The 26,435-nt window shown below is 44.8% G+C and overlaps 2 protein-coding genes across 2 annotated transcripts in view; one reads left to right on the plus strand and one right to left on the minus strand.

Annotated features, from left to right (window-relative positions):
• The window catches only part of il1rapl2 (interleukin 1 receptor accessory protein-like 2), a 205,501-nt gene that overhangs the window by 166,673 nt on the left and 12,393 nt on the right, over positions 1-26,435 (minus strand). Inside the window, exon 2 of the mRNA XM_057349250.1 lies at positions 18,483-18,583. Within this exon, the coding sequence (XP_057205233.1) occupies positions 18,483-18,564 (82 nt within the window). The 5' untranslated portion in view covers positions 18,565-18,583. The remainder of the gene's footprint in view (positions 1-18,482; positions 18,584-26,435) is intronic.
• Positions 11,210-16,210, plus strand: LOC130563594 (uncharacterized). The gene is made up of 2 exons (XM_057349251.1): positions 11,210-12,762; positions 16,047-16,210. The coding sequence occupies exons 1-2, from the start codon at positions 11,629-11,631 to the stop codon at positions 16,047-16,049; spliced, it is 1,137 nt and encodes a 378-aa protein (XP_057205234.1). The 5' UTR covers positions 11,210-11,628; the 3' UTR covers positions 16,050-16,210.

Here is a 26,435-nt window from a genome sequence, read left to right on the forward strand (position 1 = left end):
ACGTTACAGCTTTTCGGCGAACAATAGGAACACTTATTGTTTGTTTAAAAACTGCAGGGTTGCAGCGAGGGTTGGCTTCAGGACAATCTGGGGATGGTTTAGGACTATGATAAGGTTTTCATAGATGATTATTTCCCTCAGGTTTGTTAAGGTTAGGGTTGTGTTAAAGGGATAGTTCACCCAAAAATAATCATTTACTCACCCTAAATGTCTTTGTTCTGTTAAACACAAAGAAAGATAATTGTAAGAATGTTGGCAATTTTCAGTTCTGTGACATCATCCACTACCATTGTAGGAAAAACAATATTATATATATATTTTGTTGTTCTGTTGAACACAAAGTGAGATATTTTGAAGAATTTTGGAACACAAACAGTTCTGGGGCACCTTTGACTACCCTTAAATTTTTCCTACTATGGCAGTCAATGATGTCACAGAATTGAATATAGCTAACATTCTTCCAAATATCTTTCAGCAGAACAAAGTAATTTATACAGGTATGAAATTACATGAGCGTCATTTTTGGATGAATTATCACTTTAAGTTTGAAGGATGTGATTTATTCATTGAAATGTTTTAGGATCATACAGTATTTGGCAAATTAAACTGCACTTCGAGCAGGAACACAATATGAACAATAACATGAAGTGCTACACACGGCAGCACAGCTGGTGTCGCAAGGGAATAGAAATTTCCAAAGAGCTCCTAAAAAATAAAACGGCTTTCTTCATTTAAGCCAGACGGGCATTTAAACAAGACAATGAGATCTGCAAAGATAAACCATTTGCCTCTTCAAGTCCTTCACCCTCTCTACACTGTGACGCAAAAAGTGATGGCAAAGTTCATTCTTTACATAAAAGAGGCAATGAAAAATCTGTTTTCATGTTGTTTCAACATTTTCACCTGCGAGCGCTACTTTAATGCACGTACGCGTATGCCGACCACTTTCCAGCTGTCTTACCGAACCCGTCCTTATGTTAAAGCTTCATTAGACAGCTGAGAGGCGGTGATGGGCATTATAATCATCCCGTCGCCCAACAAACAGACCTGTCTGAAACCCCGAAAGTGCTTTTACACTTCCTTCTCTGACAGTATGAACTCAATCAAGACCAAAACAAGCATCTATCGTGTTTAATGAAATATACATTAACAAATGATAAGGTCAAAAAGCGCTCTTGTAATATCAATTGACAAGCCTTTATCGGTAAAAAAAATGTTTTTTACTTTTCTTTTTTTTCAGAAATGGTTTCCCTGCAGGGCAGGAAAATGTAATTAGAGCGTTTAACAACAACATCAGCATGCAAACAAGGTACAAACAATGCTCTTATAATTCAAGGACACTTAGTTTAGTCAGTAACCTTAATTCAAGAAGGACTTTCTCAAAAGCTTCCTCAAAGAATGCATTAGATTTTCTCATTTTATGAACGTTACCTTAAACAAATGATTTTTGCCCACCTCAAACCCAAAGGACCAAACCCACCACAGGCATGGAGTTGTCTTAAGGCTTTTGCTCAGATTTTGCCCAGATTTTCAGTCTGGACTTGTTGCAGAAAGTATGTGCCAGTCTGCAGATTTGATCAGTTAGTGTGTTTCTATCTGAAACTTTCAAAAAGTCTGCAAGTGTATGATGTCTGGTTTAAAAAAAATCTCTTCAGATTTTAAAAGTCTTGTAGTGTATTCTAGCAATTAGTGGTTTTGCATGGGCTATGCAAACCCGTCTCCTCCATGGGCTTAAACTTAAACTCTGCTGCGGGCAGAGATAAAAAAATAACAGAAACTGTGGCAGACAAGAAGCGAAAAATAAACAAGCTTAGAGGAGCAAAACTCGGCAAGGCTAAGACGAGGTACAGGACTAAGGACAGAACTAGACTCGCTAGAACTGGGCAGTCAGAGATGGCAAAACAACAAGCACGGTCTGACACAGGACAGGAGAACAAAGGGAAATATATAGGAAAGCTAACTAAGGATGAGTGACAACAGGCGGGAGATAATAGATGAACGGGCACTAATCAAGTGGAATACGCTACAGGTAAAAGAGTGCGAGTGAGTGGAGAAATACCAAAAGGGAGACACGGGGCGGGGTGAGTGACACAGACAACGAGCACATGGCGAGCTGTCAAAACAGAGGCGCCACGAGCTCGACACACAACAGAACACACACAGGCAGGACACGGGAACCTGAGTGACCGAGATCATGACAGTACCCCCCCACTGGGTGCTTAGGGAGGGGCTCACCTTGTCTCCGGTGGAAGTCCACGACCAATGCACGGTCCAGGATGTCGCGAGATGGCACCCAACACCTCTCCTCTGCACCAAAGCCCTCCCAGTCCACCAAGTACTGGAAGCCCCTGCCACGGCAGCGCACGTCGAGCAGTTTCCTGACAGTGTATGCCGGGGATCCGTCCACAAGGTGCGGGGGAGGGGGGGTGGGGCGAAAGCTGGCAGGGTTGAGACGGGAAGTGACAGCAGGCTTAACCCTGGAAACATGAAAAATAGGGTGAACTCGACCAAGGTTGGGCGGGAGCTTGAGCCGGACGGCCACCGGATTAACCACCTTGGTGAGGCGGAATGGACCAATGAACTTGGGAGCCAGTTTACGAGAAGGCACCTGGAGAGGCAAGTCCTTGGTGGATAACCATACCCGCTGACCACACACATAGGCAGGAGGAGAGGACCAGTGATGATCAGCCACAGCTTTGGTTCTATGGGAGGATTGGGCTATAACCCTCCTGGCTCTCATCCAAGTGCGTCTGCAACGCCGGACGAACGCCAAAGCTGATGGAACCGAAGCATCGAGTTCCTGTGAGGAAAATAAGTGTGGTTGAAATCCCAGAGAACATTCAAAGGGAGACATACCTGATGAGGAGACGGGTTAGGAGTTGTGGGCGTACTCGATCCAGGACAGCTGTTGGCTCCAGGAGCTGGGGTTGTGTGATGTCAGACAACGGAGTCTACGTTCGAGATGGCCTGACCTGATGGTAGAGCGGAGAATGGGAAGTGGGGACCTGACAAGAGCTGAGATGATAGAGCTGGATAAAGAAGGACGCGGTCTCTTGACATGTCTTCACCACAAAACTTCAAATGCTATTAGATTATTAATGATAATCTTAAACTATAATTTATTTTATTATTAAGTTTATTTATTTTATTTAGCCTTGTTGTGCAAGTTCTCTGGAGCTTGTGCAGAGGCAGCAGCTTTTGCCAGAGGGGAACTGGAATCCCCTGGTTGGGCCTGGGTTCTCCTGAGGTTTTTTTTCTCGATTAGAGTTTTGGGTTCCTCGCCACCGTTTGCATACTGTTTTTGCACTATCTGCCTGACCGGGGGGGCTGCTTTAGAATCTTAAAGTTTTACTTAATTAATATTGCATATAGGAATTTATTATCTGTTATATTTGACCTGTGCTTCTCTCTCCTTTATCCTAATTGTGTGCTCTCACTGAGCATGTGTGTGTGTGCGTACTTGTCTGTGTACGTACGTGTGTGTGTGTGTTGTGTGTGTGTGTGTGTGTGTGTGTGTGTGTGTGTGTGTGTGTGTGCGTGCGCATCCGTGTGTGTGTGTGTCTCTGTGTCTGTGTGTGTTGGTGCGTGTTGTGTGTGTGGAGTGTTTTGTGTGTGGGTGTGTCTGTCTTCTGTGTTTTCAACCTTTTCTTGTTTTTGCAGGTACAACTTTGATTGTTTTGCTTGTAGTCAATGTGTCTCATGTACAGCTGATTTGTAACAATGAAAATTGTAAAAGCGCTATATAAATAAAGTTGAGTTGAGTTGAGAGTTGAGAGATCCTGGTTGGCTTGTTCGCATTGCCCATTGGTCTGAGGGTGAAAACCAGAAGAGAGACTAGCAGAGGCTCCGATCTGCCGACAGAACTCTTTCCAGAACTGGGAGGTGAACTGCAGCCCCCTGTCGGACATGACGTCGGCCGGCAAACCATGGAGACTAAAGACGTGATCCACCAGCAGCTGCGCGGTCTCCCGGGCGGAGGGAAGCTTGGGCAGAGGGATGAAATGGACCACTTTGAAGAAACGATCTGCCACCGTGAGGATGACGGTGTTCCCACTGGAGGGAGGAAGGCCAGTGACAAAGTCTATAGCGATGTGTGACCAAGGACGTGAGGGAATGGGGAGTGGGCGAAGCAGACCAGCCAGAGGGCGATGAGAGGGCTTGCACTTAGCGCAGACGGGACAAGCCAGCACAAACTGTCTGACATCCGTGACCAGCGACGGCCACCAAAACCTCTGACGGACGGAAGCCAGGGTTCCCCGAACCCCTGGATGGCCGACAAACTTGGATGGGTGACCCCACTGAAGAACATCAGGGCGCAGCTGGCACAAACAACCTGCCCGCCGGTCGTTCCTTCGGCACTTGCACCCCTCGTCCGGCCTCCTCTAGTCGCTGCTCGAGAGCCCAGGTAAGAGCCCCGACCACAATCTCCTTAGGGAGGATAGCGTCGGCCGAAAGCTCCCCCTCGGGTGGCTCGAACAGGCGAGAGAGTGCGTCGGGCTTGACGTTTTTAGATCCAAGCCGGTACGAGAGGGTGAAGTTGAATCGGCCGAAGAAGAGCGACCAGCGGGCCTGGCGTGAGCTCAACCTCTTGGCTGAACGGATGTACTCCAGGTTTTTGTGGTCCATCCAGACTAAAAAGAGCTGCGTTGACCCCTCCAACCAATGGCGCCACTCACCCAAAGCCAGACGGACCGCCAGCAGATCCCTGTTGCCGATGTCGTAGTTTCGTTGCAGGGCTGAGACGGTGAGAGAAAAAGGCACATGGGTGCACCTTCTCGTCACGGCGAGCGCTCTGAGATAAAACCGCGCCTATCCCAACATCCGAAGCATCAACCTCGACAATGAATTGTCATTCAGGGTCTGGAAGACAAAGTAAAGGGGCAGAGACAAAACGGGACTTAAGATTGTCAAAGGCTACCTGAGCTTGGGGATTCCATCTGAACGTGACCTTGGTGAAGGCTAATGCGGTTAGCGGCGTGGCGATCTGGCCGAAACCCCTGATGAATCGCCGGTGAAAATTGGTGAAACCCAGGAACCGCTTTAGGGCTTTACGGGAGTCGGGAACCAACCATTCGGCGACGGCCTTTATCTTGGCGGGATCGGGTTCTATACCTCTGGGAGAAATGATATGGCCAAGGAACGAAACTGTGTCAGCGTGTCTCCGCCTTGACGAAAAGCTGATTCTCGAGTAACCGCTGGAGGACCTTACGAACGTGTCGGGTGTGTTCCTGGAGAGAGGGAGAAAAAATGAGAATTTTATCCAGGTACACAAAGACATAGTGATTCATAATGTCACCCAACACGGCGTTAACGAGGCCCTGGAAGATGGCCGGAGCATTGGTGAGGCCAAATGGAAGAACCAAATACTCGTAGTGTCCCGAGGGTGTGTTAAAGGCCGTCTTCCACTCATCCCCCTCGCGAATGCGGACCAGGTGGTCCGAGATCGGCTGAAGGAGAGGTATGGCCGGAATCCTCCATCGACGAGCTGTTGTGAGGTTGATGAAATTTCCCTCAGTGCCGGAGTCGATGAGGGCACAGCCGGAGTAGGAATTCCCCTCGTAGGTCAGCTGGAAGGGTATCAGCGTGCGGGATGACGGGGAAGAAACAGGAATGGCACCCATCTCGGACTCCCCGTACTACGGGGGGGCGAGATAATAGATGAACGGCACTAATCAAGGTGAATACGCTACAGGTGAAAGAATGCGAAGACGGCGAGTGGAGAAATACCAAAAGGGAGACACGGGGCGGGGTGAGTGACGCAGACAACGAGCACATGGCGAGCTGTCAAAACAGAGGCGCCACGAGCTCGACACACAACAGAACACACACAGGCACAGACACGGGAACCCGAGTGACAGAGATCATGACACTACCCAAACCCAAACACTAACGGTACTATTTGAATTATTTCAGTGTTTCCTCTTCATGTATGTTTCAAAATGGCTGCTCTCTACCGAGGTGCACGCAAACATTGGCCAGGGTTCGTACACATTTTTACCAATACATTTCCATGACTTTTCCATGACTTCTACATTACTTTCGAGGTAAAATTCATGACCCATAAACTCTGAGCCAATGTAGTTAGTCTTCACCTCACTTCCGTCCCACAGCCTGACGTGCATGTCTAACTGTTTCATCTGTAAGTAATGATTCAGGCTTTCGTCGAATAACATCACATACGCTCTTTGCTTCGATATGTTTGACAAAGTTCGTTTTTTAAAATAAGGAGCCAGTCCAAACGTGCAAATATACGAACATTTAAGTTCGCCGCATGCAAATCTGGCAGCTATCTTGCTGTCGGGAAACATACCAGGAAAAACTTGCCTTATATCTTCACACGACTTGTAAGAGTAGTGAGAATTAGCCACCTTTAGTGCCCACAATACCTTTGCAGTTAGGGCTTCGTTTCTTGACACAGCATCTGAAATGGTCCCTTGTTTGATGGAGGACTTAAGTGAAGCACCACAGCTGGCTGTGGGTGTCACGGCGTTCCTCGGATTTAAAAACCCGGTGATGGGGTTCAAAGTTTCTTCGTGCGCAACAGCAGACTGGTGCTTCGCGCCTTTAGCGTGGCTACTTAACGCTGCCTCTCCCATGTTCGAAATGTCAAAAAAAAATTGCAGAGTCGACATTTTGCACATCCTGGATGATGATCTCTTTTAAACCTTACATTATACTTATCTGAATGAAGCCACGCATTATTAAATCGGCATTTTCCTGGAATTTTCTAAATTTACATCCATAATTTATCAGAGACATTTACGTTTACGTTACGTTGCTGGCTGCAGCAAGGGCCCTCTCGCAGCGAGCACTCCCTCTGCTTTGCCTGTTCGCAAGATCGCCTGATTTACCAATTAGTTAAAATGAGCAATTAAACATATTTTATTTTTTACAGGTATTCTTTGGACAATTTCCATGACTTTTCAAAAACTTTTTGGGTTTATTCATTTTCCAACACTTTTTCAGACCTGGAAAGTTCGATTTTAAAATTTCATAACTTTTCCAGGTTTTTCATGACCGTACGAACCCTGATTGGCATATCATATACACGCACCATTGATCTTTGGTATACATATAACATGATATTGCAATAGCGTGTTATTTATACGCAGATCGATGAGAACGGGTAGGTGGAACAGACAACAAGTGCACAAACAACATAAACAGTAAAAGCATTAGTATTCAATTTGCCTAATAAAAGCTACTATATAGACCGCTTTATCGGACGCGCACTGAGCCCCAGTTAACTTTCTGTTTTTGTTTGTGTTTGGCTAGTGTCTGATATCTAATAACTACTAATATTTTACTTAATTTATGTTCATATTAATTTGTATTATTATTTTACTGTATAATATTCGTATTAAATAATGATTTGTTGAATTTTTTGTATGTTCATTTTATTAAATAAACAATTTGTGGAATGGGTCCTGTAGTTCGGGCGCATTTAAAGAAACCATATGGTAACCGGTTGACATCTAGCGGTTGAGCTTGGTATCGCAGTCTAAATTCAAAATATTGGAGAGACAAGTTTAGCCAAGTAACGGTTCTTCTCGGTTTCTTTTGATTGTTATTAGAAATAATCTACAGGCGCTCTATTGTTTGTGAATGTGTACCGGAAGTTCAGTTGGGGGTCACAAAAGTGCGCCTGCACAGTAACGTTTGTTTATGTTGTTAAGATGAAACCGTCTATGGGGTAAAGCTACATTATGCATTCTGATGAAACTCAATTTACACTTTTTTTTCAAAAATTTGTTATGTACTGAAAATCATTCAAATCCACCAAGTAGTAGGTGATGTGGACAATGCAAGTGGACCTGCATTTATGACATGTGATCCACAGGTAAATATACATGTCGCACAACTGCGTCCAAATTAGTCCTTTAAAAGAGATCTTTGTGAACTCTGGAAATGATATAATTCATGCCTTCATGGATTCAGCGTAATAACATAGCACAGGATTTACCGAGATCAGTGAACGGCTTAATTACAAAGCAGCAGACAGTTGGGCTGCTGTCTGTGTTCTGTGGGCTTAATTTGGGATGCAGTATTCCAGGGGAAGAAAGACAGCAAATTAGGGTAAACATCAGTGCTTTAAGAGAGCTACAAACCCAACTGGAAATCACTCCTGGTGATCATTTGCCACATGGAAAGATTACACATCAGCACAAAGCAGATATTACTTTTTAAGTGGATTTCCAACGAACGGGACATAAATTATAGACTAATAGCACACATTTATGTTGACGCTGGCACTTTATGCATCATCGAGAAACAAGAGAGTGTCTAAAAATTGCTTTCTCTTGGCAAAAAGTCAGTATCGCCGATCAATGCTACCTGATATGAACCACTGGATACTTTATACATCTCACTATACAGCATATCTTTTTTTGTATTACATGTATTTCTTGGATCTTTTCAGTTTTGTTTATTTGTGCGCTTAAAGCTGCAATTTGTAACGTTTTTTATGTTTGTTTAAAATAAACCAAAATTCGTTTTTGAGCAAGTACATAAATAATCAGTTTTGAAAGGGTCTTTGCATTTCTTTATGTGCATTTCTTTATACTCTTGCTTTTTGATCTTGTAAATCTAAATGTCAAACTTGCAGATTTATGTATAGGCTTTGTTTTTAGCGTGGTCAGTAGCCATCATTTTGTAGCCATCACTCCTCCTTTCACATTGGAAAAGGAAATTGTATGTGAAACATATTGCAGTGCTGTATCGGCAAACCATCAGATGCTGACTTGTTTGCAAGCTTGTTAACAAAGCTCATCCGTGTTATTTATGAACACGGTCTGTTATCAGACTGCTGACCACACACGTTGATTGTTGTTCATAATTAATCACAGATTGAAAATATTCTTCTGCCGGCCCACATAATAATGCAACGTAATCATTTCATATTTTGCTCCATTATTCAGATACCGAACAGAATGGAAAATGCCAGCGAAGAGGATGGGAATAAGCTAATGGACTGCCCTGATGTCTTAGAGACCAACTTGTGATTGCTTCAAGATGCTGTTGCCATGGGGACCAATTCAAGCACACACACACACACACATGCACACACACACACATCCCCCAAGAATGTTGTAGAAACCCGACATTTATCTTTGATAAAGAGTTGTCGCTGTGTTAACTATTATTATTGTTAATCTAGAAGGTTTCACAGCACCTGTGATAATATATGATATTTTTTAATGAAGTAAATTGAGTCTTACATTTAGGACCATTAAAATGTTTGCATTGTGCAATTAATAATATTTTATATTAATCTTATATAGAATGTCCATTGTAAATAACATGAATTACAAAAAATAAACATATGCATTCTTGAAAGGAAAATGTGCCAAATTTTTGCGAAATTGAAATGGTTTTGTGAGATCCAAGCAACTATTCAAGAAATGGCGTAATTGATAAAAAAGTGGAAAATTAAAGAACGGTGCTTGCTGAAATGAAAACCAGTAAGCGGTGATTACTTAACTGCTGAATCGTCAAGTCTTTAGGCAATTATTTCACGACTGTGTGAAGTGTTAAGAAACGAAAAGCTAATTCTGTATTAATGAGGTTTTCAAATGAAAAGTGTCAAATGCTGGCGGTGTCTCTCATTGACGTGTCACATGATGAAGTGCTGACTAAGGTCAGTCTCTTCAAGCAGAACATTAAGACAGCAATTAATGGACATCCTCATATAGAAACGTCCTCGGGGCTTGGCTGTCCAAACACATTACACTGGGCTCAAATGGGTCAGTTATTCACACGCTCTCGCTGTGTGTGACAATCTGGACGCCATAATGCACACATTTACCCACAGCATGCCAGTCTCAGGTCAAAGGGTGACGTTACATTAGGAACGCTGCTGCTTTTATCAAAACACTGCTCAGATCTCAGAAGGTCTCTCCGAGCCTTTAAAAGCTCTACTCTGCACATTAATAATTCACATCTAACAAAAACTTGTATTAGGACACTTTTTTTTAGAAAACGGTACTGGTATAACTTTTGGTTGTTTGGTTGGTTATTACTTCTATGCGCAAATGTACTTCAGTGTGCTGCATGTGCATCAATCTAATTGTCTAGAAAACACATCGCCTACTGTATGTTTGATCATTCAGTAAAAGGCGCTCGTATTGAAAGTACAAAATAACATATATACCACGATAATAAATATATCATCATATAAATATAGACTCTCAGTGAAGAGTTTGGACACACCAACTGTTTCCTATACATATCAGATTAATAGTAAAGACAATGAGAATTATGTAGTGACAAAAATGTGTCAAAGCAAATGAAAAAGGTGTGTTGTGTTGTGTTGTGAATGCACGTGAAGAGAAGTGTCCATGTTGACAAAAGTGATGGCCTGGAGGAAGAAAGTGTGTTTGTCCTAGTTCTGTGAGCTCTTATAACAGGTCCAGCGTCCAGCAAGGGAATGAAGAATCAGCTAAATTGACTTGCAGTTTATTTGGTAAATATTGAAATGTTTCTTTATGCTTCTCATTCAACGTCCTCAAGCTTTTTGAACATGATTGTCGCATGAAGGCCGAGATGAAGCACTGATTCAAATGAGCCTAAATACAGATGGAGACGTCCCCCATGTAAACGGCCAAGTAAATACATTCTGTACTGTAGAACCTTCCACCTACTGAATGTGGTTCTTGTCCTACAAACTTTGATGAATTGGAAATAAACTACATTTTATTAGGGAATTTGTATACATCTGTATACGTTTTTCTGTTGAACACAAAAGAAAAGATTTTGAAGAATGTTGGAAACCAAACCGTTCTGGGGCACACTATTGACTACTACTATAGTAGTTTATTTTCCTACCATGGTAGTCCATGACAAAATTTTCAAAATTCTTGTTCTGCTTATTACAGTAGTGGCCAAAAGTGAGCTCTGCCCTATAAGACTGACATCTTTATTCATATATACCATTAAAGATGTATTAAAGATTTTGTATGCATTTTGGTAGTTGTGCTTGGAGTACAAACTGGAGGTCAGCTTTGAAACGAATTTAAGAAAGTTATAATAATATATACTAGTTTAAATAAATGCCTTTATCCAGTTTGTACCATGCCCTGCATATTCTGATGCTTTACTCGAACCTGTATGGTCATTAAGAGTGAATCCTGTGCAAATATCCCCTCCAGACATCACGTTTGGCCACTATCCCACAATTCTTATGTGTCTCACTAATGCAGAGTGTGGCGAGGGGAGCGTGGTGTAGCGAGGTGTGCAGCAGGAGAGAGAGCCGGGAGACGAGCGGTAAGTGAGTGGAGTAATTACAGACGACCAACACCTGTGTCTCGTTCCAGTAAGGGCGCGGAGAGAGGATATAAGCACCAGAGGAAGGCACAATGGGAGAGGAGAGACGGACTCCACACGAGCTGCCACCGACCCAAACCTTCCAGTCAGCCAGGAGGACCTACGCTGACTTCCGAGCGACACAAGCCAGGCTGAGAGAGAAGCCGTGGACGTTTATACTGTTTACTTTGGGTGCTCTGTTTTGTTTGGTTTTTTTGAATAAAGCTGTGTCAGACTCGCCAACCTTGTCCTTTTCCTTCCTGCTAACAGTGAACGCGCTACACTGGTGCCGAAACCCGGGAAGGAAGTAGGAGGGACACCGCCGTCATGCAGGCAGCATCGGGCACGCCGTTTGCGGACATCATCGCATCTCTCGCGGTCCTTCACCGCGAACAACACCAGGCCCTGCTGGATCTGCGGAGTGACCATGAGCTCCGATTCCAGACCATCTTCCAGGCTCAGCGAGAGGACCGCGAGAGTTTCCGGAGCTGGATGGGCCAGGGGGTTCGGGCAGAGGCGACCGCACCCGCGACAACCGCCGCGTTCCTGCCGCTATCGAAGATGGGGCCGGAGGATGACCCAGAGGCATTCCTCGACCTCTTCGAAAAGACGGCGGAGACTAGCGGCTGGCCCCCGGAGGATTGGGCGAGGCGTCTCCTGCCTCTGCTATCGGGGGAAGCGCAGCTGGCGGCCCGGCCACTGCCCATCCAGAACCTCCTGGTCTTCGACGACCTGAAGAGGGCCATCCTCCAGAGGGTCGGCCGCAGCCCGGAGGAACATCGGCAGCGATTCCGGTCGCTGGGGCTGGGCGAAAGCGGCCGTCCCTTCGTGATGGCCCACCAGCTCCGGGATTCGTGCCGCAAATGGCTGCTGGCTGGGAACGGTGACGTCGAGGACATCATCGACCGCGTGGTGCTGGAGCAGTTCATCGCCCGGCTTCCCAAGAAGACGGCCGAGTGGGTCCAGTGCCACCGCCCGACGACGCTGGACTCAGCCATCCAGCTGGCGGAAGACCAGATGGTGGTGTGCCCCGGGGTTGGCGAATCCCTTCCGGCTGTCTCTCTCTCCTCTAAGGAGGCTGTTTCTCTCTCCCCCTCTTCTCTCTCCCCCTCTTCTCTCTCTCTCTCTCTCCCTCCTGTCCCTGCACCCAGGTCCCGGGCTCCCGGTCCACCACGAGTGCCGCCGCGGCGACGGTTCCCACCGGCCGCGAGCTACCCGAGCGCGTACCGTGCTCCACCCCGCGGATTCCCGGAAGGCAATGGGTCCAATTTCTCTCCGCGCCCGTCCCGTGCTCCACTCCCCGCCACTCGGATGGCGGAGACGCCTGGGCCGGCCTGTTGGCGCTGCGGGGACCCGGACCATTGGGTCGATCGGTGTCCAGTGATGGAGGTCGGGACGATGATCCGGGTTCCCGACACGCCACAGGCTGCCCCCGGTCAGAGCGGAGAGTACCAAATTCCTGTGAGTATAGGGGGAGGTACATACCCGGCTCTGGTGGATTCCGGTTGCAACCAAACCTCCATCCATCAAAGCCTGGTTCGGCCCGGGGCATTGGATAACAGCCGCATGGTTCGGGTACGGTGCATACACGGGGATGTGGTGAGATACCCTTTAATCCCCGTCTTTATTCAATTCCGGGGAGAAAAGCATAGAGTGGAGGTGGCGGTTAACCCACACCTACGACACCCGCTGATCTTGGGAACCAATTGGCCTGCATTTACGGAATTATTGGGGTACTTGTGTGCGGGTGTCGCTTGGGGTCCAAAGACACAGGGAGTCGGCGCGGTTGTACAGGCGGGAGAGGCTGTTACAGGGGAAGCGCGCGGTTCCGAGGGGCGAATCCTCTCGGAACGCGATGACTTCCCTCTGGAACAGTCCCGGGACGAATCCCTCAAGTTCGCCTGGGAACAGGTTCGCTGTGTAGACGGCCAACCCCTCCAGCCTGACCAACCGCGCTCCTACCCTTATTTTGCAATTATAAAAGACCGGTTGTATCGAGTGGCCCAAGACGCTCAAACAAAAGAAGATACAACCCAGTTGTTGGTACCACGGGGCCGCCGGGAAATGCTTTTCCAGGCGGCACATTGTAATCCTATGGCGGGGCATTTAGGACAAAACTCGACACTAAACCGTCTCATGGCCCGATTCTTTTGGCCGGGCATTCACGAGAACGTACGCAGATGGTGCGCGTCGTGTCGTGAATGTCAGTTGGTAAACCCTTCGGCCTCCCCAAAAGCGCCATTGCGCCCTCTACCGCTAATGCAGGTCCCCTTCGATAGAATTGGTATGGACCTCATCGGGCCATTAGAGCGGTCAGCGAGAGGACATCGATTTGCATTAGTCTTAGTAGATTATGCAACCCGATATCCCGAGGCAGTGCCGCTCCACAGCATTTCGGCTAAAAGCGTGGCGGAGGCACTGTTTCGCGTCATCTCCCGCGTGGGGATCCCCCGGGAGATCCTCACGGATCAAGGCACGGCGTTCATGTCACGCACAATACGCGAGCTGTATGAATTACTGGGCATTAAATCGGTCCGTACCAGCGTCTTTCACCCTCAAACAGACGGCTTGGTCGAACGGTTTAATCGCACGTTGAAAACCATGATTCGTAAGTTCGTACACGAGGACGCCAAAAATTGGGATAAATGGTTAGAACCCCTCTTATTCGCTGTGCGTGAGGTCCCGCAAGCCTCCACGGGGTTTTCCCCCTTCGAGCTTCTCTTTGGACGCCAACCCCGAGGGGTTTTGGACGTCCTGAGAGAGACTTGGGAGGACGGACCCTCTAACAGCAAGAATGAAATTCAACATGTCCTGGACCTGAGAACAAAACTCCATACACTGGGGCGGCTATCTATGGAGAATTTGTTACAGGCCCAGGATAAACAAAGCCGGCTGTATAACAGGGGAACCAACCTCCGGAAATTTTCACCGGGAGAAAAAGTGCTTGTATTACTCCCTACCTCGAGTTCCAAATTACTAGCCAAGTGGCAAGGGCCGTTTGAGGTCACACGGCAAGTGGGAGATCTTGATTATGAAGTGATACGGACCGATAGGAGCGGGGCGCGTCAAATTTACCACCTCAATCTCCTTAAAAAATGGCAGGAGGTGGAGCCCGTGTTGCTGGCGACGGTAATTAGTGGAGAGGATGATCTGGGACCAGAAGCGAATACAAAACCGCAGTCCATCGCTCTGGCTCCGGGGGGAGATCACCTCTCACCCTCCCAGCTCACGGACATTGCCAAGTTGCAAGCGGAATTCGCAGACGTGTTCTCGCCCCTACCGGGACGCACGAAACTCATTCAGCACCATATCGAGACGGTGCCGGGCGTCGTGGTTCGTAGCCGGCCTTATCGTTTACCTGAGCACAAGAAAAATGTGGTTCAGACGGAATTAGCGGCAATGCTCGAGATGGGGGTAATAGAAGAATCCAACAGTGACTGGGCGAGCCCGATAGTTTTGGTTCCCAAGACGGACGGCTCGGTCAGGTTCTGTGTGGATTATCGCAAGGTGAACGCGGTATCGAAATTCGATGCCTATCCAATGCCACGGGTCGATGAGTTGCTGGACCGGCTAGGCACGGCTCGTTTTTACTCGACATTGGACTTAACGAAAGGGTACTGGCAGATCCCCCTATCGCCATTATCTAAAGAAAAAACTGCCTTCACCACGCCGTTCGGTTTGCACCAATTTGTAACGCTTCCGTTCGGGTTGTTCGGGGCGCCGGCCACCTTTCAGCGCCTCATGGACCGTATCCTCCGTCCCCATACGGCATATGCCGCTGCCTATCTGGATGACATCATCATTTATAGCAATGACTGGCAGCGGCATATCCAACACTTGAGGGCGGTTTTGGGTGCGCTGAGGGCGGCCGGCCTCACGGCCAACCCGAAGAAGTGTGCGGTTGGGCGGGTGGAGGTTAGGTATCTGGGCTTCCACTTGGGGCACGGGCAAGTGCGGCCGCAAATTAATAAGACCGCAGCCGTTGCGACCTGCCCGAGTCCCAAGACCAAAAAGGAGGTAAGACAGTTCCTGGGGCTGGCGGGATATTACAGACGGTTTGTGCCCAACTATTCGGACCTCACCAGCCCGCTGACTGATCTTACTAAAAAGGAGGCGCCAGATCCGGTCCAATGGTCAGAGAAGTGCCAGCAGGCGTTCTCCCAAGTGAAGGCTGCCCTGTGTGGCGGGCTGCTATTACACTCTCCTGACTTCGCTCTCCCTTTTGTGTTGCAGACTGACGCGTCGGACAGAGGCCTGGGTGCTGTCCTGGCACAGGAGGTGGGGGGTGAGGAGCGGCCAGTGCTGTACATTAGCCGCAAGCTCTCAAAGGGAGAGGCTAAGTACAGCACTATTGAAAAGGAATGTTTGGCCATCAGATGGGCCGTTCTCACCCTTAGGTATTACCTCCTGGGCCGGGAGTTCACCCTCTGTTCGGACCACGCTCCCCTGCAGTGGCTCCACCGCATGAAAGATACCAACGCCAGGATCACCCGTTGGTATCTGGCGCTGCAGCCTTTTAAGTTCCAGGTGGTCCACAGACCGGGGGCGCGAATGGTTGTAGCCGACTTCCTCTCCAGGAATGGGGGGGCTGCAGGCCGGACGGTTCCCCGGCCTGAGTCAGGCGGTGGGGGTATGTGGCGAGGGGAGCGTGGTGTAGCGAGGTGTGCAGCAGGAGAGAGAGCCGGGAGACGAGCGGTAAGTGAGTGGAGTAATTACAGACGACCAACACCTGTGTCTCGTTCCAGTAAGGGCGCGGAGAGAGGATATAAGCACCAGAGGAAGGCACAATGGGAGAGGAGAGACGGACTCCACACGAGCTGCCACCGACCCAAACCTTCCAGTCAGCCAGGAGGACCTACGCTGACTTCCGAGCGACACAAGCCAGGCTGAGAGAGAAGCCGTGGACGTTTATACTGTTTACTTTGGGTGCTCTGTTTTGTTTGGTTTTTTTGAATAAAGCTGTGTCAGACTCGCCAACCTTGTCCTTTTCCTTCCTGCTAACAGTGAACGCGCTACACAGAGAAAGAACATTCTTTTTCTAAGCAAAAACGTCAAGCCAGGCTGAATTTGCAATACCTTACTGTTTGAGTTGTACTCACTTTCACGGACACTCCTGCTGGTAAAGGTTCAACTTAAACTTCAGATGCTTAACAGTCCTTCTCAACAGATCTCAATACTGTAGCGCTATACTTTGCCTGAGGATAATGATTAGCGCAGTGATGTAGGTTTGATGCTTACTTTACATGAACGACTCCTCTAATGCAGTTTGTTGAGGAGAGGTGTGCTGTCACTTCACACCTGATGGACAACAAAACAGGTGAAATCCCACACACTTAAGGTTGAAGGACGGACTCAAACTATTATTTAAAAACCATAAAATCATTGCAGGGTTGGCTTTTTGACCTATTTGGGTCAGTCAACCCCACAAACCATGTAGCAATGCCCACAGCAAAAAACACTCGAGCATCTGCACAGCCATGTGATGTGATGAAGACCATTCAGAATTCAGACTAGCTCTTAAAAAAGGGTCAAATTAACTCTCATGGTGTAATCCACACTTCCATAGTGTGGATTATATATACACTGGGAGTGTTAAATTGACCATTTTTAACACTGGCGATTTTGCTGTGTAGCATTGTGGTGAGGGCAAACACAACTTTTTCTTTAGAAATATATATCTTTTTTTTCATGCACATAATATTCGGTCATATACTTTAGTTAGAACATGACAATAAGTGTCTTCTGGCTTTCTACCAATGGACGGTCCAGAATACAAAAAGACAATGTGAGATCAAATAAGATCATTATTTTTATTCAAAAATCTGATACGGCTTAGCTGATTTTAATGTGATAGATCAGTGTGCTACTAAACAATGTGCTGGAAGATGAGAAAAAGGTTGCCTGTGGCTCTTTATTTCATTTTTTCATCACCATCGAGCCATTGTATATCACATATGGTGTATGAAATATGTTCTGAATTTGGCTTTTTAGTGTATTTCCATCAACGCAATGTGTGTAAAAGCTGAAATGTTGGGAGCCTTGATCGTTAATGACTTCAGGCTATCACAAAACAATTATACACAGGCAGTTCAATAACAGCTGAGCCATTGTTACTGGGCTTCTGGACTGTTAAATAAACCTTGCAACGATCTGGGAAAAAATCTGAACAAAGAGTTTGTTTCCAAAATGAGATGACTCCGTTTTTTTATTTTCAAAAATCATGCTTTTTATTGTTACCGTGTTTTTACTGTGTTTCATTGTTAGTTAGCAGTCATTTTTGAGTTCTTATGGCTTAAATCAAAACAAACCAACTGCAGTTTGATTGCTATTAATTGGAATGCACAATAAAAAAGCACATGCACATAATAAACTCACTTAATTAAATTAAGGATCTAAGAGAATTGCAATACACTGCGACTGTGCTGATCTCCTTTTGTTTTCTGAAATAAAGATGGCACTATTCCTATTGAGACAAATCAATCCAATACATAACGACATTGGAAACAAAAACCGGCACCTGTTCACGTTCCAGTAATGCTTTCATACAGGTTTGAAATGATGACTGTTTAACGATGACAGTAACCTACGTATGTTACTACTAACATTTCGTACAGCAGAACTATAAATTTCCACCTCAGATTGCGACACCAAGTACAGTATCTCACAGTTAATTGTGGATATTAAAAACAAAACAGGAAGCATATCTGTTTATTTGGTGCCACAGTAAAACATACATGCCAAACTCTGAAATCTCTCGCTGGGTGAGAAACTGACAGTCGAGATTGCCTCTATGTTTTTTACCGCCCACATAAATGCCCGTTTGGTGCTGATAACATAATTGCTCAGCGCGCACCCGCACCCACACACAAACACACACAATGGATGTGGAAAAAGACTGGAATAGCCCGAGCTATTCCCTCAAAGAAAATGTGCGGCACAATTTCATCAAAAACCACTTCATTACTTTTGTATTAACTGAATCAGAAGCGGGGTTTCTTTTCTGTGGTCGATTGTATGGTCTAGCGAATCTACAACGTACTGCATTCCACATAGCCATCATTCCACGAGTTTCAACCGAAGAACCACCACAGCAATAACACAACTCTCTCACAGTTCATCCAACTGTCCACGTTTCCTCGGTCAGAAATGAGGCTGTAAGGGACCAAAACTGCCTGCCATACCTGAGTTCCTCTTCGAGATGTATTTAAGATTGATGGATGCCGCTGAACTGATGAGAAGGAGCATGAATGCAGTGAGCTTCATCTTTCAGTCGTCTGCAGCTCTATGAGAAAGCAGAAGAACAGTGTGAGGAGGTGTCAATGTATTTAGCCCGGCTCTCATTTTTAAACATGACCACATTCGGCTTCTCCAGTGTCCCAAAGGAGCAGCTCCCTCAAGACCTGGAAATGGACAAAGCTAAAAAAAGAAAAACAGAACAACTTGCTCTTACGTGAATATGTGGGATCACCATGTTCAAGTACGCTCAGCATTTACAGCATTTATAGTTAAACATTAAAGGACACAGCCTGTTGTGTGCAGACAATATAATCAAATACAAATAAGATGACTGGAGATCTGGGTGAAAAATTGCAGATGATTAAAACGTTGCATAGACACCTAGTCAATGGAAAGTACATATATTGTATGCTCTTGAAGAACATTTTTTGCTAGGTTCCTGTTGCAAAAGCCAGAAACATCGGACTAACAAGCATAAAGGACATTTTACACTGGAACGAACTTACAAAAGTGTGTTGGATGAAGGCTTTTTGTGTTAAAAGCTGTGTGTGTGTTACGTCCAGGTCTGTTTATGGTTGCGTTGTTAACAGCCAAGAGCCCATTAAGCACTCTTAAGGTATCTAATGAAAAATTTAAAGAGTCTGTTCCAAAGCTTTCCCAGGAAAGCATACAGTACATCTACAATAAGAGAGCCCACGGCTCTTTACAAAGAATTTCTCTGCATCAAACTTTCTGCCAGGAGCTCAACATTTTTCTACGGTACCTTTGCTAAAATGTTGTAAAGCAGTCCCCTGATGCTGCTAACCTTCTAAATTGCTCCTCTGTTTTTCACTTTCCCTCCAAAGTGGGTGTGTCTGTTACACAGAACTATTTTCATATTAATAAAGACGCAGTGGTCTGACACGTTCGGCATGTTATGAGTTGCCGTTAGTCTGTCCAGTATTCCTCCGGAGAAATATCTGCTAATGGAATTCCCAGGAGAACGCAGCTGAAAGTGAATTCTAAATTGAAGTGTAACACGCACAACCGACACCATCTGAGGCTGGGTGAGACCAGCACTGGCCCTTACAGCGTTTCTATTTCTACACCAGGACTTTTAACTGACCAGCATCAGACCCGTCAGAATCTCTGCACGAGAATTGTTTGGTTGATAGCCAGCACTGGCCTCTGAGGCATAAAATCAGACATGTCTTAAAACACAAGTTCAGCCCATCACTCCTCACATTTCTGCTCTTCAGGAAGATCATATGTCTGTCTGTATGTCCACGCCATTTCCAACCTGGCAAAGCAGTGGTATGTAAATGGTTAATCATGTCTCTCCATCTACGGCCCAACCTCACATCAAATCACGTCGCACTCTGACGTCTAGGCCTTGCAGGGTGGCATCAGTGTTGGTCAGCATGTCCTATATGGTGACTGTTGAAGGCAGTCATAAAGCTTGGACGGGCAACTGACCTGACACTGAGGGCTACCAAGCACGTGGCTCGTGCTGTTGGTTGGTCAATGGCTGACCAAAGTCATGGACATCCATGAGAAGGTTTTCTTTAACTTCTCAGGAAAAGCTTTCGCCGATGCTGTCACTGCTGATGTGGATAAGTTCTGCACTCCAAACCAGCTTTTTGTCAGCTGATCCCTCATAGGGCTAGAGTCCATGCTCGCTGTGTGGTGTGAGGGTCTGAGGGTCATTCTTTATATTATGATGCATGGCGAGTTCTGTCAAAAGTGTCTCACTGGGTCTGTAGAAACATGGAGCATGACCCCCCCAGGTGGCTCTAGTCTTGAGGGAGGAGATACTCCACCTTCTGAAGAAAGCACCCATAGAAGAGGTGCCTCCTTACCAGAGAGAGTTTGACAGACACCGCTTGGCTGTCTTTACAAGCCAATCATCCAGAGATGGAAATTCCTCAAGTATGCTTGCTATTTTGGGGGTTATTCCTTTCAGACTAGGTCTGACTCTGGTCCCCGAGGCTCCAGGGTATGCAGGTTTTGAACTACCTCAATGAATGGCTGGTTTTGTTAAATTCACAGCAATTCGTCATTGAGATTTGGTCCTGCTTACTTTGAGGAGGAATCTGTCTGGATCTTTTAGCCAGAGCTGCGTAAAGTCTAAGTGGGTTTATTCCACAGACTGTTAGGTCTTCTGTTGACTCTGGTTCCATTGGCATTTGAGCAGGAGGTATATTGTCACAGTATTTTACTGGCTGATAACTGGCTGTACTTCGTAGTATGGCATTATGCTAAACTGTTTCAATAACATCAGCTACTGATGCAGGGTTAACTGAATCTATGAAAGTGAACAACTCAGTTATGTATGTAGGTGTCAATGAGATGCAGCCATTTTCCTCAGTTCTGCTTCAAGGCTTTCTTTGTGGAGAAATCCAAGGAAAGATGGAGTAAGGTCATCCCCTTTCGTCGCCTCAGGGGACATTGCTGACACAATTAGCCAATAAATTGGCATGATTCTAACAACATAATATCAACTAGCAAAAGAACAAGTAAATTATATTAGCTAGAAAGTTAAAATTATGTCTAGTATTATTTTGGGTTACCAGTAGAAGAACAAGGGGCTGACTGGCCATCTGGAGCACCGGTGGGTTGCTGTTTAATTGGCAGCCTTGGAAACATGATCACGAACAGACCGGGAAAACCAGAACATGATCGCAAACGGTCGGAGGGGGACACTCCCCAGAACGCGATCGCCAACAGACGGAAGAGGAACCGGAACACGAACGGAGGGGTGTGGTGGCCTGCTCTTGGCGAAAAAATTCCAGTGCGCCCCTGAGAACAAACATTACTTGGCTAAACCTAAATGCAACAAAGTTACACAACCCATTCAACAAACTGTTTAACACAATCACAATATACAATAAACTACTAATATAAATATTATTATTAATATAACTTAGATAATAGAAATTGTTATATCACTAGCCACTAGCCAGACCGAAGTTAACTAAATTGTTATGTTACTAGCCAAGGGATCTCCAACCCTGCTCCTGGAGGGCTACCATCCAGCAGACTGCAGCTCCAACCATTTCAACACACCTGTTTGTAATTATCAAGCAACCCTGAACACCTTAGCTGTGTCTGAATTCGCCCCCTATTTCCGATATAGTGCACTATATCGGGTGTCCGCCATTTTGTAGTGTTTTCCGAATTCTGAGTAAACAACTCATTCCCTACATTTGTTCACTACTTTTTACCCACAATGCATTCTGATTTTGAGTGTACAATGCGAATCAACCGTCTGATTAGAATCGGCTGGAGGAGAGTGACCGTTAATGCCACAAATGTACGTTTATACACTTGTGTTTGTTCTTGTTGACAGTTATTTTCTACTTTTTGAGAATAAACAGATTCAATGAATGTTATATACAGCAGTGTTTTATTTTAAATATATTAAGTAATTTTATTAAACGTAATAAATGTAATAGTAAATAAACGTGGCAAACATTTGTTTTGTTCTCTTCATTAAAAACTAATAGCCTACAATAAACGTGACAAATAATGTAAAAATGAACTTTAGCATTTTACAAAACAATCCATAAAGCCACACAGGTGTAGTGTTATGACGACTGTCCGCGACAGTACTGTCAGACGCAGGATATACTGTATTACGTCAGTGTCCGAAATTGTTCACTCATTTTCATTCACTTCTTCCCCATATAGTGGACTATTTAGCATTCGCTATATAGGGAATAGTGCATGAGTGAACAAGTGAGCGAATTCAGACGCAGCTCTTGATTAGCTGCTTCAGCTGTGTTTGGTTGGGGTCGGAGCTGAAACAAACTGTGAAACCGTGTGTCCGATGAAACCGTCTATTTGTGGAACCAAATGTCCGAGATGTTTTGAAAATATGTTTCTACAAAATGTATTTTGTTTTGTATTTTGCTTCATATGAACATTGGGTCACACTTCAGTATAAGGGGCAATTCTCGCTATTAACAAACCATTAACTATGACTTTTCCCCCAATTAACTCATAATTTGTTGCTTATTAATAGTTAGTAGTTGTTAGGTTTAGGTATTGGGTAGGATTAGGGATGTAGAGTATGGTCATGCAGAATATGTGCTTTATAAGTACTAATAAACAGCCAATATGCCAATAATAGGCATGCTAATAACAACTAGTTAACAGTGAGAATTGCCCCCTATTCTGAAGTGTTACCGGACATTGGGTAACACTTTACTAAAGCATATATGTATAATGCATTATGAAAGTAGTTTTAATGTATTAATTATGCCTTGTAATGCACCTTATAATGCATTGTAATGTCTTATGAATTATTGTAACTACAGTTAATACACTATAACACTTATCAGTTCAATGTTACACTTTGCATTTTTAATTTGGTTATAAATATCATTTAAAGTATTACAACACACAATAGGAACAATTATAATGCATCATCACCATGCAATCAAACAGGAAAGTGTTTTCCACAGTGTTGCAGTAATTATTATAAATGATTTATCCATGCAGACCATTATCATTTTTGAATTCATTTGCACTTAATCAAAAACATGAAGCTCCTCTGCCCCTCTCAACAACAACAACTCTTCACCACATGATGTCAGCAACAAAAAAGAGGTAGGACTATACTGACTGTCCATCTTACAACGAACCAATCAAAAAGGGAATGGCAAAATAAAGCCCTGTCCTATATATTTTTTCTAATTTCAGAAGCCGTTTTGTTTCCAAAAGGAGTTGTTTCCAAACTTACAAATATTGTTATGGGTACAGTATATAACCCTGAAGAGACATTTCAATATGTATTTGTACTGTAATACGTCACTTTCACTTTGAGTGCGTAAAAAAAGGAAATATTTACTAGAAATATACAAATATAAACAATTCTGAAAATTTTGCCAGGCATTTTTAGCCCTCCCCTCCAGGCCCAACTTACAACGAACCAATCAAAAAGGAAGGGCAAAATAAAGCCCCGCCCTTTATTTTTGTCTTATTTCAGAAGCCGTTTCGCTCGGATGTACGTCACGATACGGAAAAGAAGTGAATCGCAACATCTGTTTCGTGGTGACTTTAATAACCCTTTATAATGCGTTATACTGTACATAAAGGCTTTAAATAAAGTGTATTTCACAGTGCTAATGACAATTAAATGTGCAGTAATTTGCTCTTCGGCTGGCAGGGTTTTGAGATAAGGAGGCTTGTCTTATTCAGTGGCTGAAGATTGTTTCAGGAGGAGAAACCATATAAACCACATCTAGAAGAAGAGGCTGCATTTTTAGACATGTCTCTGCTGCGAAACCTGTGCTTGTCCACTGCACTTCATCCAAAGTGTGCTACTGCTGGGATGCCAGACAGCTTCTCCAACCTGGAAGAGAGGCTGATGACTCAAGACACACTGGGACAGTGTCAGACCTGTGAATTTATATACAGCTCCTGGCAGGAAAGCCACTGCGGTGTGAATCTCATGAGACCCTCTGCCTGTCCACTGAACCGTGGATGATATATGTTCAAACATTTGACAAATATGATACATGAGATATAAATTATGCAACTCCTCCATATTTAGTTCTTGGTATCAATATATTGATAGGTGTTTCTATTGTTTTGTAGACTTCACATGAGAATAAGTTCTGTTAGATTCCGTGTGGCTGTGTTTCGGCCATAAGGCGTGAGACCGCAGTCTTAACTGCTCGACGGCTAGTGTGGTTTTGCTTTTACAACAGTTTTACAAAAAATAAATGAATAAAATGTATTATTAAAAACAACTGTGATTTATTTTTCTGTAACTATACCTCTGGATGCTGTTCATGTAGTGTCTAATAAATGCACAATTTTGAGGTGATTGTTTGATTTTGCCAGAAGAGTCAAAGGTTTTGTGAATTTAATTTTATGTGTTAAATGTTGGAGAAATTGTACTGTAACTGTAAAATACGCAAAAGAATGAAAGTGTGTCCCAAAGATAGCATTTGTTGAGTAAAGGTCTCACTTATTTTACACATGTATATTCTTTATGATGTCATTTCAGTAAAGCTCGAAAATGAAATATTACCAAATGAAACACTGTAATTATAGAGATGTCAAGAGAAGGATACGCTCTAAATGTTATAGCTTACCAATGCCAACATGTAAAAATACACAAATTAGTAATGAAAGTGTCTAGGAGAAAAAATCTAAAATGAACCTTCTAGAATCAGTAGCTTGCTTTTATACAGTACGCCTAAAATGAGAGTATAGGAAATGACTCTCTTATGAAGGAAAACACTGTGCCAGAAAAGTAGGTGCATTTTCGGGACTTTGTCAAAATATCAACAACATATGCCACACATAAGCAAAAACTGTCTGCAAGCCTCCAGCGGAGTTTAGCTGAATCAGCAGTTTGTGTGCTTCACAATTCGGAGATTTACGTCAGACTTGTCGTTCAAAACCTAGCTGTACATTTATACATTTGGCAGATGCTTTCATTTTGAATGACTTAAAGTGTGTTGAAGGTGTATAGTTTGTCAGTTGTGTTTCACTGGGAATCAAACCCATGACCCCTGCGCTGTATAAACAACACTTAACCAGTTGAGCTACAGGAACACAAACTACAGGTCTGGTGGCCCTGGTCCGCTGAACAGACGAATGAAGCAGTGGCATAACTTTCTTTTGTAAACAGTGTTTATTCACGTATACTCAGCGTATATTATATATACTCATGACATGTTGAGAAAGCAAGAGAGAATGAGAGTAAATAAATCAATTGTGCGTATGGTTAGCAGTTCTCACGATGTCAAGAAATACGGAGTGGGGTGGAAGAACCCAGATGCAGGCAGGCAATGGCAATGACGGGGTTAACAGATATTTATTTAAATAAACAAAACATAAACCCACGAGGGGGTATAAATCAGGAACTAACTAAGAAACAAACAGAAAACAAAGACTTCCCACGAGGGGGCAAAAATGAAAACAAGAACGGCAAAACTAAACGACACAACCAAACGTCTGATACAAACTTTACAGGGTAGAACTCACTCACTCACTCACTCACTCACTCACTCACTCACTCACTCACTCACTCACTCACTCACTCACTCACTCACTCACTCACTCACTCACTCACTCACTCACTCACTCACTCACTCACTCACTCACTCACTCACTCACTCACTCACTCACTCACTCACTCACTCACTCACTCACTCACTCACTCACTCACTCACTCACTCACTCACTCACTCACTCACTCACTCACTCACTCACTCACTCACTCACTCACTCACTCACTCACTCACTCACTCACTCACTCACTCACTCACTCACTCACTCACTCACTCACTCACTCACTCACTCACTCACTCACTCACTCACTCACTCACTCACTCACTCACTCACTCACTCACTCACTCACTCACTCACTCACTCACTCACTCACTCACTCACTCACTCACTCACTCACTCACTCACTCACTCACTCACTCACTCACTCACTCACTCACTCACTCACTCACTCACTCACTCACTCACTCACTCACTCACTCACTCACTCACTCACTCACTCACTCACTCACTCACTCACTCACTCACTCACTCACTCACTCACTCACTCACTCACTCACTCACTCACTCACTCACTCACTCACTCACTCACTCACTCACTCACTCACTCACTCACTCACTCACTCACTCACTCACTCACTCACTCACTCACTCACTCACTCACTCACTCACTCTAGGAACAGATGAATGGACAAGGCAAGAGGATGACACGAAACATGAAGCAGCACAACATCACGCACATAAACATACGCAATACACGAGCACAGGACAATGAAACATGAGGGTATATAAAGGGAACACAAACGAGGGATAACGACACGGGGCAGGTGTGGGTAATGAAACACTCAGGGAAAGATAACAAGGAAAGGAGAGGAGCGGGGCCAATGACGAGA

This window comes from Triplophysa rosa, linkage group LG13 (genome assembly GCF_024868665.1).
Source record: "Triplophysa rosa linkage group LG13, Trosa_1v2, whole genome shotgun sequence".
NCBI lineage: Eukaryota > Metazoa > Chordata > Actinopteri > Cypriniformes > Nemacheilidae > Triplophysa > Triplophysa rosa.

Coding starts and splice junctions, on each gene's coding strand:
- LOC130563594 (XM_057349251.1), top strand. CDS start 11,629: ATGCAGGCAGCATCGGGCACGCCGTTTGCGGACATCATCGCATCTCTC.